General features: G+C 36.7%; 1 protein-coding gene across 1 annotated transcript; it reads right to left on the reverse strand.

Moving 5' to 3' along the window:
- Positions 1–3,812: 3,812 nt before the first annotated feature.
- On the reverse strand, positions 3,813–6,120 carry LOC104606079 (protein LATERAL ROOT PRIMORDIUM 1-like). The gene is made up of 2 exons (XM_019199221.2): positions 4,554–6,120; positions 3,813–4,447 (listed from the first exon to the last, which is right to left on the reverse strand). The coding sequence occupies exons 1-2, from the start codon at positions 5,260–5,262 to the stop codon at positions 4,107–4,109; spliced, it is 1,050 nt and encodes a 349-aa protein (XP_019054766.1). The 5' UTR covers positions 5,263–6,120; the 3' UTR covers positions 3,813–4,106.
- Between the last annotated feature and the right edge of the window lie 12,018 nt (positions 6,121–18,138).

Consider the following 18,138-nt stretch of genomic DNA (forward strand, 5'->3'; position numbering starts at 1 on the left):
ACTCGCAATGAGAACGACTGAGAAGAGGCTTCACCCTTCATCCTTCATCCTTCATGTACTGAAGTGAGAGGGCATCAATAATCATGCACCACCACCACCACCACATATGGACGGGAGGAAACAAAGAAATAAAGCGCCAAGTAAAATACAACAGTGACAAACGACAATTAATTGATTCTTCCACGATACATGGATTGTGGAATGAATCCACCAGCTGTGTTGGCAGAAAGCCTTGGACCCAAGTACCTAACCATGCACAAATCTGTGAACAAAAGTTCAAATAACCATGCAGGATGAAACCCATGAATCAGCAGTTGATCAGAAAATTTCATCAACAGCCCAAAAGCTTGAGCATTAAAATCATGGAACGACAAAATACTACTAGCTTTCCATTGCCAACCAAAGTTCACAGCTTTAGTTTCCCTTTGGCTTGGTGTAGAACGTTGAAACACAAATTCCGATAGTTGATAGAATAGAGACTCGAACCCATTCAACTTAGATGACGAAAACGAAACGGGAAGAAACGATATGGGGAAGAGAAATTTACAGCATCATGTGGGAAGACTCTAGTTTTTGAAGGAACAAAAGCTCCTTCAAAGCAAAAGCTTGACCCCACAATTCACTCATGAGAACGTAACATTCTCCGAGACATTGAGCAACGTAACATTGCTTGAATGCAATAACCAACATCGCATCCAACACAAACAAATATGCCTCTACGATTCCAAACTGTCTTCGACACTACGCAAAAATACAATCTATGATTCCACCAATACTAATTATCAATCGAAGGACTTCTGCACAGAGTTCCTGCACATACAAAGTTGAAACTGCGAATGAATCGTTTTGGATCCCCATGCCCCCTCACTATTTTCAAGCTGCTGTGCATGGCTCAAAATCAATAAATAAGATTCATCTGCTTAATTTGAAGAATGGATGAATGGAATGAATGGATTATTGCTTTGTCCCTTGGTGAAAAACTCATCAAATAGGTTCTGTAGACTCATTAATGGGCAAATGGCAGGTTGGGTTGATAAATATACCCCCAAGTACGTTGTTATATGACTATTATCATTAAGTGTAGTGATCAAGTTCAGCCACTTCATTCGTTATCAAATGGCCACCAAGTGAAGGATTAGGCGGGTAATTTTATCCTGCTATAGATAATGGGTACAAGCTATCATCATCAAGACAAAATACACAATTAATCGCAGAACTTTTACCAAAAAATACATCACAGAAAAATACATCCATATCAAGGTTTCTATAGCATAGTTTTTTTCTTTTTTCTCTCATCAATGATGCACCTGAAAAATCATCTGCCACAATTGACAAGGTGAAATTCTCATATAGTATAATAACCCTTAGTTATGAAATATTAGAAGTGTCACAAGTGATATTGCTTCCATACTTCTACAAAGCATAAATGGAAATATAACTATCGATTTGTATAGAATTCAATAATAGAACACCCTATCACTGTCACGTAGCCATGACAACAGCTAGCACATTAAAATGTGAAGAAGATTTAACTTGCATTAATTGTTCCAACCGAGGGATCAGAAGTGCAAAACAAAGTAACAAGTATACCAAAGTCAGACACTGGTCCCCTATGATAGGCTAGTATGAATTCAGATGAATCACATTTACATCCCTTCAGAGTTTAGACAACCAAGGGGGGTGTTCGGCAACATGATTACATCTCAATGAACTATAAAACATCTCTATACACAATATGAAATGCAAAACAGACCAAAATGATGGTATGGCTTTTTAAAGATAAAAAATAAACGATGACAGTAAGTCTCTCTGCTAACCACATTTCTATTGAACCATCAAAAAGTCTTTTTTGGGACTCCATCCATCCATTGATGAAGCAAGCTTGCATACAGGAAAAGGGAAATAATGTTTAACTTTGACGAGGAATTAACACACAAAATTTCATACAAATACATTCAAACCTGCATCCCATACACCCATCAGCCCATAGCACACCACAATACACATAGAATGGCATTCATGTAATACATGTAATAAAGATATATCATGCCTATAAGACACAGTACCATATGTTGGGAAAGAATAATGCAAGGATAAGTAGAACAAACGTTACAACTTCAGAAGTTTCTCTATTTCGTACAAGGTCAAATGATAAAACACGTATCTAACACTACTATAAAGCTGCCAGATGATTGTTTTAGAAGCAAACAGCAAGCAAGAAGACCCAGAAAAACATATCAGCTTTTCTTTTAAATAAGTAGCATATCTATTAAGGACTTTGAAGAAGAAAAATAGGGTTAGAAATCCTAGTCCCAGTATCTTTCTCTGATGAGAATTTGAAGTGACCTGAATACAGCTCGCCCGGCCACATGCAAAACTATCCACCTGAGAGGCTCTATTAGAAAAGTTGAAAAGTTATCAATGAATTGATCACACAACATACAAACACAAAATGTGTATGTTTGAACAAATCAATTATTTATGTGCACAATGCCCTCTTCTACCATCCATGAGCAGAATGACAGCAAATGGTCCTAGAATCTAAATTCCTTTCCCAAAGACCATGAATTTCACTGAGAATTCAACCACATTAAATTAACAGATGCACAGAAAAGCATGTCAATGCAATTATGTAAATACCAGTTACACACAATTAAGTAAAATTCATTGTTTTTAGATGATCCAAACTCTATATATATATAGAATAAACATCCATCATAAATACAAAAGCTTCGGTCCATTTAACCGGACAATCTTTTAATATACGAAGCCATGGTTGGCATCACATTTATAACTCATACATTTTTACCAAGTAGGGATTATACATTTAAGGCAATTGCAACCATTAGGTATGCCCATTACACAAGTACTAGAAACTAGAAAGTTGAAAGAAGGATGCAATTGAAGAAACTGAAAGTCAAAGAAGCACCATATAGCAGAAGTTGGTGTCATTTTATTTTATTCACATTAGTCAACACTCAACAATGTACAAATAAACTTAAAAACACACATTTTCTGCATTGTTCCAAGGCATTAAAAACTATTACAGACAGAAAGGCATCCTGACAGCAATTAAATCAGTTGGGCACAGTTTGGCTTTGGGAGACCAAAATCCACCACAATGTGAACAGCAACAGCCAACAAAATTAAATGCATATACTTCCCATGACCGTCCAGCTGCTAACTTTTTACTTCTTAGACTTCTATTACTTCCCAATTCCACAAACTCATCAGTACATCAGTCTGTACTGAGAGAACATGTGTATTAGGAAACCCTAAGAAGCAAAGCCAACCAAACACATGTGCAACACCTAAAGCAAGGACTGATTTAATTTACCTACACCCTTTCATGCATGTAATTACAATGCTGCCTGCATTGAAGAAATGAATGATATAGACAGCAAGGTGAGGAGAAAAGGACACCCTTGTAAAGCTTCCTTTTGCTTTGATAATAAATGACAGTGACATTGCAACAACTATCTTGCCGGTTTCTAAAGCTGCATTATCCACATTAACTTCTTGAGATGACTACAAAACAAGCTTAAATCAAAAAACCAGGGTTCATCAATGAAGTCTGACCCATAAATGAGGCAATCTCTTAAGCTAGGGGAAATGGTTTGATTACAACTGTGGATCTCCCCTTTATTAGGAGGTTACACTGCAAATATATCTGTATGATCAACAGATCAGAAAACAGAAAACAAGTAACAAATCCCAGCTGGTAATAATATCATCTCAGTACAACAAATAGTTTTTTTAGTTGAGAGATCTGAGAAGTTAAATTCCCTACTCAAATGGCATTTCTTGCATTGTTAGAATAAAATAGTTGCTCCACCTTATTAGGTAAAAGGACGACTGCAGATAACTATAACATAAGAAGTGAAAATAGAAATAAAAAGATGAAAAAAAAAATGAAAATCAAACAAAGAAGCTGAAATGATCAATAGAGACATAGCAGTTAGAAAAGATACACAGATTACAAGAATACTCTACTGAAAGCCTATTCATTATCAGTAGATGAATATAAGAAAACCGACGACATTGCCGGTCACCGTTGAGAGCACTTAAATCCACCGCCGGATACACCATTCCGGAAGAGAACTCACTCAATTTATTGGGTTACCGTAAGCCGTACCTCCAAGCAATCCACCGCCGGAGGCGGCATAAACATCAGATGGATCGAGAATTGGCGATGAAGATGAAGCTCCGTTCCTAGTCCCACCACCGCCACTCCCACCCCCTAAATGCAAGTCTGAGATATTCGGGAACCCATCTCTCCCATCGACGCCTTGATCGTATAGGAACCCTTTAAACACATGACCACCAATCTTTACGACCGCCTGGTAAGCATACTCGCCTTCTCCGTCGTCAACGGCAGTCACGCGGACACACTTGAAGACCGCCGGTGCACGGATTTGCCCCGGCAATGTTTCTCGGAAACTCGCATCTGTAATTCAAACAAAACCCAAGTAAAATCTATTCTGAATTACTATCAGAGCATGTAGAAACGTAATTATAAAGAATATACGAAGAGAGAACGTCAAATTTCAGACCTTGATGGCTAGAACTAGTGTCGAAGCTTCTAGGAGGAGTGGTGTTGGATGTTGAAGTGTGAGACGCAGTCGTAGTTTGAGAGGCGATGAGCCTAGGCTTCTTGACAGCAGATGTAGACCCAGACGAGCCAGCAGCAGCGGCAGCCGCGGCAGCGGAGAGATGACGTTCGCGTCGACGAGCGGCGGGAACCCAAGTGCTCTTAACATGAGTAGGACAATCAAAGCCACGACTTTTGCAACAAGTCCTACACCGGCGGTGGTTACAGTCTTTCTTGGCCTGGTTTCCACAATCTTGGCACGTCGCGGCCGTTGAAGTCGTGGAAGTCATACCAAGGCCGCCACTACCAGTGCCACCACAAGCACCGTTGTTGCTACTGCTAAGCAAATTCGCAGAATTGTTGTGATCGATCAGCATGGGTTTCTTCAGATAATTCTGAGGCTGCTGGTTCTGCCATAAGTGAATTCCACCACCTCTACTACGACTGTTCATATTATCTCCATCATCGATTCCGACATTAGCTGGGCCAAGACAAGACGCTGTAAGAAGAGGAATAACGCCGACACCGACGCCGACTCCGAGAGCAGTGGCAGCGTTCGAATTGTTGATTTGGTGGTGGTGGTCGGAGAGAATAGGCTCGTGCTGTTGGTTGTGGTGGAACGACGAAGCCGGAGCAACAACGAATACGTCACGAAGACCCACCATACCCATATCTGACGGGAGCCCATAATTAATCTGCCGAGTCGAAGAAGACCACCCGGCACCAGTTCCACCACCACCACCAGTTGCAGTGGCGCTTCCGTTTCCTCCTCCGGCGGCCCCGGCATTGAAACCAAGGGAAAGATCGTCGGCACGGCCGGTGGTAGAGGATGAAGCCACCCAGTCTGCAAAAGCTCCAGAATCGGAAGGTAACCTCCTTGTAGTAGCCACAACTGCTGCTTCTGCTAACAAATCCAATCTATCTATTTATCTAAGACCCAAAAACTCAAAATTCAAGGGGAAAAAAAAAGGTAAAATCCAAACTTAAAAATCTAGCAATCTTTCTACTGCGCTTATGGGCATAAGTGGGGACTCTGAAATTCTTCTGAGAGAGATATAGAGAGAGAGAAAGACTAATAAGTGAGATCTTGTTATTTTCTTTGGTTTTCTTCTCTTACTACAGCTTCTGCCGCTGCTTCTGCTGTTGTTGCTGCCACTGCTGCTATTACTGCCACTGACGCTTCTGCTAAAAAGTATTTAAAGAGAGATGGAAAGAGAGATAGACCTACTGAGCTTCGGTTACAGAGAGACCGAGAGAGAGAGAGAAAGAGAAAGAGAAAGCAGAAGCATCAGAGAGCAAAAAAATGCAATAACGACCCCTATCTTCTTTTATTACTTTTTTTTTTTTATTTCTTGCTCTTGTTACCAGCCTTTCTTCCTTACTTCTTAGTTTCTCTCATCTTCTCTCTTCTTCCTTTCTTCCTTCCATGCTCTGAGCTTTCTCTATCTATCCCTCATTTTTCTCTTTGTGTGCTCTGTGTTTGGTCTCCTAAAAAGCGAAACTGCTGGCTTCCTCTAATCACTCTAGGCGAGACTTTTTCGTTTTTGGGTTTTTGTTATTATCTGCCACTCTCTCTCTCTATAGGTCACATGACCATCCATCGCCAATTTATCGTATCGTATCGGGTTCAGGGTTGTGGAATTGTCCTTCCTGACACTACTAAAATGAATAATCCGTTTCGTTTCGGTATGGGGGCAGATTTGTCGGGTTCAAATAGTCAGAACAGTTGTATTTCGGGTCACGAGTACACCGTACATTACCATATGTTTCGTTTTTTCTCCTCAACATATCGCGATATTTTGAATCATGGAGTACGTAACCAAAGAGAAGCTTTGAGTTTGTGGGGGGAGATCAGACATGGAGAACCAGAACCATTGCATTTTAGTTTGGTTTGGATCGAATCTCTTTCTTCCTTTGTTAGTTGTTACCCTGTAGCATCTCTCTCTCTCTCAAGGTTCATTCATCTTCAAAAGAACTGTCTCTGTGTGAAAGTCGCTTTTTCAAATCTCTCTCTCTCTTTCTTCTTTTTGATTTGGACTAAATTAATACCTTAGTGTGTTGTATGTATATAAGGGATTGTGGTGGGTCTAGGACTAGGAGGAGCTAAGGTTGTAGCCTCCCATGACCTAATGTGTCACCCTTATTGGCCAATTAAGCAAGGAAATCATAGAAAGAGAGAAGAATATATTTTTGTACATGGAAAGCGAGATAAGAGAAGCTTCTGACCCTTTGATGAACCCTAGGGTTTTCCTCTTGGATCCTCAACTCTTGGTGCATCTTATATGCCATTCTGCTATTTGCGGTCCGTAGCTCAATGTGAAGATATGGATTCAATGTTGTCCTTTGGAACCAACTTAACTATCATCACCACAAATTCATATTTCTTCTTGGTGTAATTAATGGGTCCCACTTAGACAAACTAATTTAGGACTCATGATCTTTACAACAAGTTAGCTTAGCTTCTACTCGAAAATTAGACCGGCTCAATGCCTAACAGATATGAATAAAACATGGCTGACTTCAATTTACATATATCTGTCCTTTTTTTGCTTGTAATTGGCTCTTTTTTTTTTTTTTTTTACTTTGCCTTGTTATGTTCTTACTAGAACTTGGTTAGAAATTAACTCCAATCAATGTCTAAATGTAATTTACTCACATATAAAATTTAGAGGGTATTTTATAGTGTGGATGAGAAATTAATGGGTGTGGATTGGTTCATACCACACCCTGTGGCAAGAACCAATTTACACCATATCACAGTTCACAGTTGTTCTAAACTGTGGACAATCTGTGTAGACTGGATTGGACTAGTCCACACCCATAATAGCGTTCTATAGGCGTGGTGTGGACCAATCCACACCACACTTTTTGATTCAATGTATTCCATATACATTTTATGAATAATCTACACATTTCATCATAAATATCTATTTTTTTTCATTTTATATGATAAATATATTGAAAAATACATTAATGAATTAATATTAAACAATAAATATTAATTTTTTATAAAAACAATAGAAAAATAATTTAAAATTTTAAAAATATATTTTAAATATTTAAATTTTTTATTTTATTATTAAAAACATTAGAAAATTAAAAAATAAAAAATCAAGTAAAATAATTAATATTTTATTGATAAAAATATTAAAATGTGAAACAGACAATAAGGTTTTAGCCTTTTTGCGAGAGTGTGAAACAAGAGATAAAAATAGACTGTGGATGAACCCTAATCACGAGTTTTTACCATGAATGAAAAATTGGGGTATGGACAGGAGCATGGACCAGTCCTGTCCACAGCAAGCTGAACAAGTGTTCATCCCGTGGATGAACACGGTGCCGAACACCACCTTAGTTTGGGTATTATTCAAATTAAACAACATTTAAAGGCTCTGTCAAATATTTTGTAGAAAACAAAAGGTTACCATCAAATATTTGGCTCTCTAAGTGATTGTGTTTAATAAAAATGAAGTTTTCTAATTAGAAAAAAAAAAGTCATATTACAAGATAGTAAGTGCTATACACTAAAATATCCTTAGCCCTTTAAAACAAACAAAGAATTCTGTATCAAATCATAACCGATAATTTGACCATAATTTTAATTTTTCAGTTTATTTATACTTGCTTCTAAACACGAAATGAGCAAAATTTAACTGCCAGCCAACATGATGCAACTGTCATTTTTCCATGGGTTTGGCTATGTAAGGCAAGGAAAATCAAAACTAGTCATATTATCCATGAAGAACATAGACCAAACTAGTAATAAATGATTTAAGTGCGATAATTTAACATGAGGATTCATGTCTAATGCCATGGTTGGATAAGGCTTGGATGATGATGTTGATGATAATCATGATATTTGAAAATGAAATATAGAGTATATATGCGGAAAAAAAAATGATAACTAAATATTATTAGGTTTAAGGACAAGTTGAATTGCATGCCTAAGACCCTAACCCCATATAGCTCAATATCCATTTGGGAGGTTCTTCACGAGACAACACATTCTGTGCGACCATCGATTCAGGACAAGCCTGAGACCCCAGTGAGCTTTGAACACGTCAGTGCTTCAATTCGATACCAGCTTGGCGTGATATCTTGTCTTTTTCAACGAACACTGGCGTGTTCAAAAATCATTGGGTCTCGGTTTATCCTGCCATGGGGTCGCAGGAACTCTTTAAAAGCAAGCCTGAAGTGCCAAACTTAGGTTCTACGTCTCTAGATTTTGATCAATTAGAGTTTTCCATGGCTCATCTCAACCTTTTTTAAATATGGTATTAGTGTTGGGATTCATAGTTGAAAAGAATCTAATATTGGAAAAGAATGAGACGTGCAAGAGACTAAAGCTTTTGGATTGCATGTAATGTTCTCTTCTTGTGTTCAAGTCCTGTGTGCATGTACATGTACGAGCCCTCGGTTTCGACAACTTCCATCAATTCATAACAATGGTATCATAGTCAAATGTTTGATTGGACGTAAATATTGATAGATGCACATAGTGATTCTTATGGCTTTATAGACTTTTCCCATGATCAAGTAGTTGGCAAGAGTAGTTGATCTCCTATGATATTTCTATCCATGGGAATGGTGCTCTCATAGTTGGCTCTCTTATGGTCATGAGCAAAGGGCTCTTGGTGGGTGTGCGTTAAGTTTGGCAATATGACAATGGCTTCCACTTGAGGGGGATTATGGAATTCCCAATGTACGAGTAGGTGAAGAGACTCCCATATAATTGAAAATGAATGAGTGCTGCAAGAAACTTATATGCAAGAATAACCCATAACCTAATAGCTTAAGCTTTTACATTGTATGTATGTCCCTCTCTTGTATTTAAGTCCTACATGTGTGTACGTATACCGAGCCTCATTTTTGACCACTCCCCCTCTAAGTATATATTTGGTAGAGTATAGTCTAAGAGGATATAGCTTAAACTTCTATCTTTATTGGTCTTCTACCCAAAGAAACACCTTGAAGTCTTTCATGCATCCCATATAAATATCCATTTGGGAGTCTTTCATGAAGCGGTTTCTAGCTTTGTGATGTAGGCTCCAATAAACAGGCCATGTTTAGTGAAACATCCACATAGTCCAAATATTCTGTAGTTCAATAGAAGGGGAGATTTTACGGTGAAGCTTCTTTTAATCAATGTTTTAAGACTCATCCTGGACTGGATGGTTGGACCGTAAAAATCAGGAACAGATGGCCTTTTCAGGTCTCAAATAAATGACGGTTTTGGCAGATTGGATAGGCAAACCATCCAGTTAAGCGGTAAAACCAAGACCTGGAGAGCAATCTGATTATTGATTGCCTTGGTCCAAGTCTTAAGGTTTAGTTTGGAATGAGTACGAATACAAATACGTACAGTGCAAAAACTGCTTTTAATAGCTTCCTCAAAGGGGCTTGGTGAAAGCAGCTCAACCAAATTTTCAATACTGCATGCCAAATGAGCCCTTAGGCGTTTTGTTTTGATAGGAAGCTTAGACTTGAGATTAGCTCCTGCTTAGAAACAAGCCTGAAGTACCAAACTCAGGCTGGACGTCTCTAAATTTTGATGAGCTAGCGTTTGCCATGGCTCATCTCAACCTGCCTAAATATGGTATTAGGAGGCCTCTAAGTATATGTTTGGTAGAGTATAGTCCAAGAGGAAAGCCTAATAAACTTCCATCTTTATCAGCCTTCTACCCAAAGAAACACCTTGAAGTTTGACTCAAGCAAACCAAATGATCCCAAGTTATTGACAGCTCTAAATACTAGACCCCCACTCACCATCAAATTGGCTTTGTTAGGATCCAAATCATACACCATTTGATTAGAATGGAATGGATCATACTAGGGAAAAAAGGGAAGGATTTAGAAATAAAATTACAAATAAAACGCAGTATGTAAAGGTAAATTCTTGGGCTAACAATAGTGAGAAACGCGGGATTAAGAATGACCACTTCACAGAAGAAAATGCCAAAGGTCAGAAGTCAGGTCCACTCCTCCCCAAATTTTTTGTCTTGTTGCTTTCACTTCTAAGCAGACTTTATTATAATGGAGTTGGGTATGTCTCTTGTCTTTAAGTATTCAAAACAACATAATTCTCATGCGTCTTATAACCAAAAATATATTTGGAATAGTGTTTGTTGTATTGCCAAAGTGAAGAAATGGCTTAAAATAAAACTCAACAGTAGTAGATGCGGCAGCAGAAACAACAATAACCATCATAAGCTACCTCATTGTAAAGGTTTATAGACTTTTCGCCACTTCAAAGTTTGGAAATGATACATCATTTTCTCTCATTTTTTTATAATGAAGGGACCATAGTGCTTCAACTTTTTAATTAGCAATTTTTTTTTTGACAAATATGCCTGAAGCTTTATCTTTGCACGTGACAACTGAGTTGGGAGCTGTTGCTAACAAGGATGGGCCGAGGGCAACAAGGTAAATATGCTTCCATAGCCGAGGGCTGACGTGTCCGATCTGAGAATGAGAGAGTATATTAAAGGCCCTGGGTGTTATTACAAGGACAGAGTCTCGGATGATCAAATTAGTCAAGTGATCACAAGGGGTTGGACGAGGCCTGGGGAAAGAGCTCAAGCGATCTTACCAAGAGAGGGATGCCCCTATTTATACTTGAGAGCAAGAGAGCTGGAGAAGGTGGTTGGCGATGGGTGATGGGCGATGGGCGGCCAGGATTGCATCCAACCGTTGCCATGTGATGCCATCCTAGGCCTTGCCACATGCGCCTACATCAGGAGCCTTAAAATGGCTTTAGGTGGATCTCCACATCCTCTTTTCACATTTCAAATTTTTGTTAAACTTGCTCTCTATTACTTGCTAGCTAGAAATATAGAATTGTATGGTGTTGAGGCCAATTTCTACCATTTAAACACTTTTAAGAATGAATGGAAGAAAGAAAGAGAACTGAAACAATAATTAGAATAATTAGGGCAAATTTCAGTTCTTGATAAAAAGGTACATCGCTAGAGTAAAGGACAGAAAGAAAAAAAAAAAAAAAACACTGTGGGTTACCATAGAAATAAAAAACATGGATGTACCCAACTCACTCCCACCAATAATTGAAGGTCATTTCATACTGTTCACTAGTTCAACAATGTGAATTTTCTATAAACAGTAATGCCCCGAAAAAGAGGGGGGAAATAAACAAATTTTAATTTATTTTCTTCCTACAATTTTTGTAGAAAATAAAAGAAAAAAAAACTCCACCAAAATAATTAAGTGGCATTTATTCATTCAAAATTTTCTTTTCAATTGTTTGATTGGCTACCATTAACAAAGAAGAAAGATAGGTCAATGTGGAGGCCGAGGATGATTCTTAACCGCATAAAAGAGAAAGTCGTAAAAGTCAGGTATAAGCAATTTATGCTTGATTTAATTGTGAAAAGGTTGCGTTAAAAGTAGGCAGAAAGAACAAACTACCACATCATTTTTTTACGAGCAAAATTCACAATTTGATAAAACTAGCCATTCCCTTAGGTTATGTTTGTCTTGAAGGAAAAAGTAGGGAAAGGTAGGAAATTCTATACAAGTTTTGTAAAGGTTTTCTACTTTTCCCTTTCTTTCCCTACTTTTTCCTTCAAACCAAACACAATCTTAATTGATCTGATTGAAATTAATGTACTTTACTTTGTATAGGAAGGGTGGTGATTAATTTGTTTCGCAGCAATTAGAATGCAGGATGTGGGATTTGATCTTTTTGATGAGTCTAGGGCTTGAATTCCCCAAGCATTTTAGGTGGTGTTTAGCACTGTGTTCATCTTTCGGTCCCGTCTATGGGATGAACACCCGTTCTTTTGGCCGACATGGACCGGTCCCGTCTACATCCCAATTTCTCATCCACGACAAAAACTCGTGGTTAGGGCTCGTCCACACTTTATTTTTTATCCCTTGCTTCACATTCTCCCTAAAAGTGTGGTGTGGAATGCCACTGTGGGTGTGGACTGGTCCAGTCTACACAATTTATCCATAGTTCAGAACAGTTGTAAATTATGGTATAGTGTGGACTGATTTCTGTCAATATATAGTGTGAACCAGTTTACACCCACCAATTTCTCATCTATAGAACATCCTCTTAACTTAACAATTAATTCTCTAACTACATGAAAATGAAATTGCATTTTTGTCTTTTTCACTAAGCATGACCATGATAGCATGATTTATCAAAATATGGAATGTGTCAAAATCAGCATCAGTTGTAGATGTGAAATATTCGTCCTACACTGCTACACATTTTATATCTAATCAAGCAAACCCTAATAACTGTTGGCAATAGGTTAAAACTTAAAAAGGTTACACCAATTTTTCCACTAGCAGGTCCCTGGCTGTGAGGCATCAATTTAGACTGGACAAGTGGGCTAATCCAACGCGAAAATATAAGCTTCACTTAATGCTTTTTCAATGCCATGGGAGACTTTCTAAACCCTAGAAACTAGAAGTAAAGCTATATCAGTTGCACCATTCAAAATATGTCATCTTTTAGTAGGATAAGAGTAATTAAAGGGGTTGAGCAGCCACCATTGTTGTTTTGTAGGGGCCCGGCCTTCAACACTTAATCTGGACCATTTTTAAGGAAATGTTGAATATGGCTTCGAAAACCGGATTGAATCGAATGATCGAATTGATTGACCTGGGAGTCAGATCGTTTGACTCAGAAACCAGTGGTCAAAGTAATTCTATTCTGAATTAAAATTTTTGATCAAAGGGTATTTGCGAAGATGTACATACTTTTGTAGTGTGATTTCCAATAATCCAGCCCCCCTCACCATAAGTGATATTGATCTCAATTATTTCTAGAAATAAAAACATGGGGTGCATCATGCAGCTTGAACTGATTATTCTTTTCAAGTATTCCCACTCCCACACATTACAACCACAAAAAGGTTTCCAAAAGTGAACTGACTTTTTTATTTAAAAGTGTCAAAGAGTTTTCATGAAGTGCTACACAAGAGGGGGGTATCTCATCCACCAAACCCTACAACCCCACAACCTTGATGAAGGTAGTAGGGATTCCATATCCCAAGTCTTACTACAAGCAGTTGGATACTTTACCAACAAGCTAGCTGTTCATACCTTCTAAAGTGTAATATATATATATATATATATATATATATATATATATATATATATATATATATATATATATATTGTGTGTATGTGTATATGTATATTAAATTGAGAGAATATTTGTAATTTGAAATTAATGAGATCTGAAATTAAATTAAAAAATTATATTAATCAAAGAATATATTTTTTTCTGTATTGATTTGAATGATTGAGATCTCAAAAATCACCAAAAATATGATTGTTTATATTCACAAAAAAAATTCTAAACTTATAATCTTTATTCTATCTACTACCATCCTTTTCAACATCTAAAAGAATAGAACAAAAGCGATAACATCATTCTATGAAAGAGTTCGAAATTTTCAATACAATACTTTTAAATGTATGAATTTACACTCTTGTGTGTATGTGTGTCTCTTATAACAAAAATCCTCAACTGAGAATGAATTCGGCTTCAATCAGGGTAAGGCCCATTCGGGCTAGGATTGGCTTCAGTTAAAGCAAAGTCCGTTCAAACACTGTTCAAAGAGCCATCATAGCCTTGCATTGGGAATATCTTCCCATTATTCCCAATGCAAGGCCATGATGACTGTTCGGACAGATTTTGCTATGACTGAATCCTGTTTCCATTCGAGGAATTTTTATTGCCTCACGTTGAGAATATCTCTATATTTGAATATTTTATTTTATAAGAAAATATTTCCAATGCAAGGCTGAAAAAAGTTGTTAGAATGGTGTGGGCATATATTTGCCTTGATAGAAGTCGATCTCATTGAGAACTTCAAATCAAACAAGTTTTGGATGTTGGAAGAAGTGAGCAACCAACCAAAGTTTGCAAGGGAGGAGGAGACTATCAAAGATTGAATCGCTGAAGTTCAGTTCACCAAATTGTTCACCTAAAGTGTGGGTTCATTAAATGTTGATTTCATGCATGTTTGCCACGTGTTCAAAGGTTCCTTATTAAGGTTTTAGTAATTCTTCTTCTTTTTATTTCTAAATTTTGGTTACTAGAGTGAAGAGTGATCATATATTATATATTAGTTTATTTCAACTGTTCCCCTTAAGTGCCACAACCTTGATCTTAAAGTCAAGTCCCACATCAAGACTACGGCGTCAGACGTGTCCATCTCCGTTGAATTATCAGAGAAATATATCCAAATGAAAAACAACCGATTCCTCGAGATTTGGATTTGAATCCATATCCATTCCTTGAACACTACGTCATCACACATCATAACAGTCCAAACGAATCCTTAAGTTTTCAATTTTCAATTTAGCAAAAAATAAAAAAATTGATTCCCATTTTGGATTTTGATTTTTGCCCCAGAAGAAGAGAGCGCTCAGGATTTATTTGTCAAATATAGAAAGAAGAATGATAAATGAGCAGAAAAATATAGAAATGGATGATTGATGATTTGCGTCACTGCACATACAAACCAATAATCAAATACTGTCTCTTTCTCTCTCTCTTCTCCCATCTCCCCAGTGTCTATCCCTCTCTCTACCAAAAAAAATCCTATTTTTAATCATAAAAAAAGAAAAAATAATAAAATATGGAATAAGAGATTCAATAAAATAATGAAGTGGAGGAGGCTGATTGGGGGAATAGGACTATAAGAGAGGAATTATTGGAGGGTTATTTGGAGAGGATGGTGGGGTCCACTGAGGTGGGACCCATGATTCGTACGGACCCTGCCATCATGCCACCTCCGTGAATTTAGGTTTGCTTGTCTTTATGATGGTTTTCTTGAGCACCGAGCTAAATTCATTGCTCTTACTTCTAAGCCTCTATTATTATTTTTTTTTTTACAAGTCTAATAAATAGCATGTAAGCCGTTTTCCAACGTACCATGTGCAGAGTTCCTAAAATATGAATCGATAGTCACCGACGGTTCATTTGCGTCATCGGAGTAGCCGTACTAGACCTTGATATCTTGATCGGCTCGCCGGACGCCACTCGATCTGTTGACTTAAGTTGTCAACATCTGTCCACAACCCAGAACCAGAAGGTCCACCACCAAATGACCAAATGGGGTTGAAACTTTTTATCATTTTCTCGTTTACTTACTATGCATCTATTGTTATCGTTTTCTTGTTTTGTTTTGTTTTTAATTTGATACGAAAAGATTCATTCCACATAAAATAGAACAAACAAAATCGGAGAATAACGACAAACAAATGAAACAAAGAACAAACTCACTATAGAGATAAAACAGTCTTTAAAATTGTTTAGTAGGTGTTTAATTTCGTTTAAATTTATTGAATAAACGTTTTGCAATTGTGTAGCTATAAAATTAAGAAAAGCAACTAATAAACGTTTATCCGTTAGGGGAACCTCCAAAATGAAGTTTCTTGAAATGGGAGAGGCGCACAAAAATTGATGTTTGTCTTTGCAAACATCAATATGCATTTGCTGATGGGGTGCTTATGTGGCAGCATTTATCCAATAAATACAAACAGAAATAAATACATACTTAATTATGATTAATTTCTTTTTATTATTCATATAAATGGCATTCGAATCACAATTTTCAACCTTAGTAGAGAAAACCCAACACAATGAAAAGGACAAACAGTCTTGAGGGTTAAAGTTAAATGATAGAAAAAAGGGTTAATGGTTTATTTGCTTTGCGGCCTACATTAAAATCAAAATCCTTTAGAATTGGAATCGGAATGATTTATTCATATATATTGTTTGGCTCAAACAGGAATGAGAATGAAAATTAGAATCAACAGTAAAAAGATTTCATTTTCAAGAAATGGGTAGAGAATGACATTCCCTCAAATGAGAGAATGTGACTTTGATTTCACCCAACCAAATAGTTGGAATCAGAATAACCCATTATAATTCTAATTCCAATTCCAAACCCCTATTCATACCAACCAAACAGGGCCTAAGAGTTATATTTCACAAAATGGAAGATTAATAATAACAGTTTTAAATAAATTTGTTGGTGAGTAAGGACATGTAATTTTAGACGAGAGATATTCGATAATTTTCAAAATATTTATATGTTGAAGATGGATTCAGCAAGGATTCTCTACACGTGACATGTTGCTCTTCAACATGAATTTGGAATCTACTTTAATGGCCATAGTCCACATCGTACAATTATAATTATTCATGGCTATTGGAATGGTATTGTTTCTTTCCATGAATACCTTTTTTGGTTTAGAAGTGAGATAATCTTTTCTTAGTTAGCACTACTGTATTCAAGGAAGGTGGTCTCAAGGAAGGAAACTGTATTCAACCTTGAAATTGTGTGGCCTATCACTTGATGGAGGTGTTTAATTTTCATCATTGAGCATTATAAAACATGGTTTTCAAAATCGAACCAGACCGGATGATTGGACGAGAAAAACTGGGAATCGGTCAGGTGGTTGGTTCAGTTTTACCCCAAAATCATTATTTCGTCAAAAACTATTGATTTGGTCAGTAAATCATTGACCTATGATTGAACCGTTCAAACTGTTTGAATTGTCTAATGGTTTTGGCAGTTCTTTCTTTTTTTTTTTTATTTTATTTATCAGAATGGACCGACTGTTCGATTCGAATGATAGGACCATTTGACCCGGGAACCAGACCCTTTACCAGTTTGTTGTCCGGTTCAGTTTTAAAAACTCTTTTTATAAAAGGTGGGTGGTAAGTTGGGGGGAAGGGGTTAGAGTGTAATTTAAATACTCAAAATTTTTAAGCAAAAAATGGCTAATCTAAACATTCAGTTCAATTTCCCTTCAATAATTCAATGATATAACCCCCTATCCTATTTAAACGAGCATTATTTTGTTTTACGGATTTAATAGTAAAGATTTTTCATTAGAGCTTAATAAATTATGGTTATACATTTTCTCTATTGCTATTTTTAATTGGATATTAATTTACAAATTCTCTATTTTAGATTATGTATGTGAAAATGAAAATCTTATAATGTTGTCTTTCTAAGGAACTATCTTCTCAACTTCTCAACCATTAATCGTACTCAAAAAAAAAAAAAAAAAAGAAACTTATCAACCATTTATCAGATTTGCTCCAGTTTAGCAAATTGAGGGTGCCCACATCATCACCCTTCAAAATTACACTGCTTTGAATTAGGAATTTAAGTTTGAATAATGGTGATCATGTACATTTACAGGGCATAGCCAGCCATAAGCACTGCAATATTTGTAATTAATCTTTTTCCATATTATCACTTTAACCTAAATCATGATGATTTAAGACAAGATGTAGTCATGGAGTTCTGTTTAGAATAGGCTTAAAGTAATATTGTTTTTCAGATCATACTATTAAGCATTTATTTCACTGTTTATCAAAGTTTTCTTTCTTTTTATTTATTTCAATAAGAAACTAAATGGAACAAAATATATGAAAACTGATATTTTGTAACAAGAATTGACTGAAGAAGGCCAAATTAGTTTTTGATCCATTATTTAATTTCTGCAATTATCATATGCTTTTAGACCACCCAATTATTCATTGTAGA

This window comes from Nelumbo nucifera, chromosome 2, assembly GCF_055504915.1.
Source record: "Nelumbo nucifera cultivar China Antique chromosome 2, China Antique-T2T, whole genome shotgun sequence".
Lineage (NCBI taxonomy): Eukaryota > Viridiplantae > Streptophyta > Magnoliopsida > Proteales > Nelumbonaceae > Nelumbo > Nelumbo nucifera.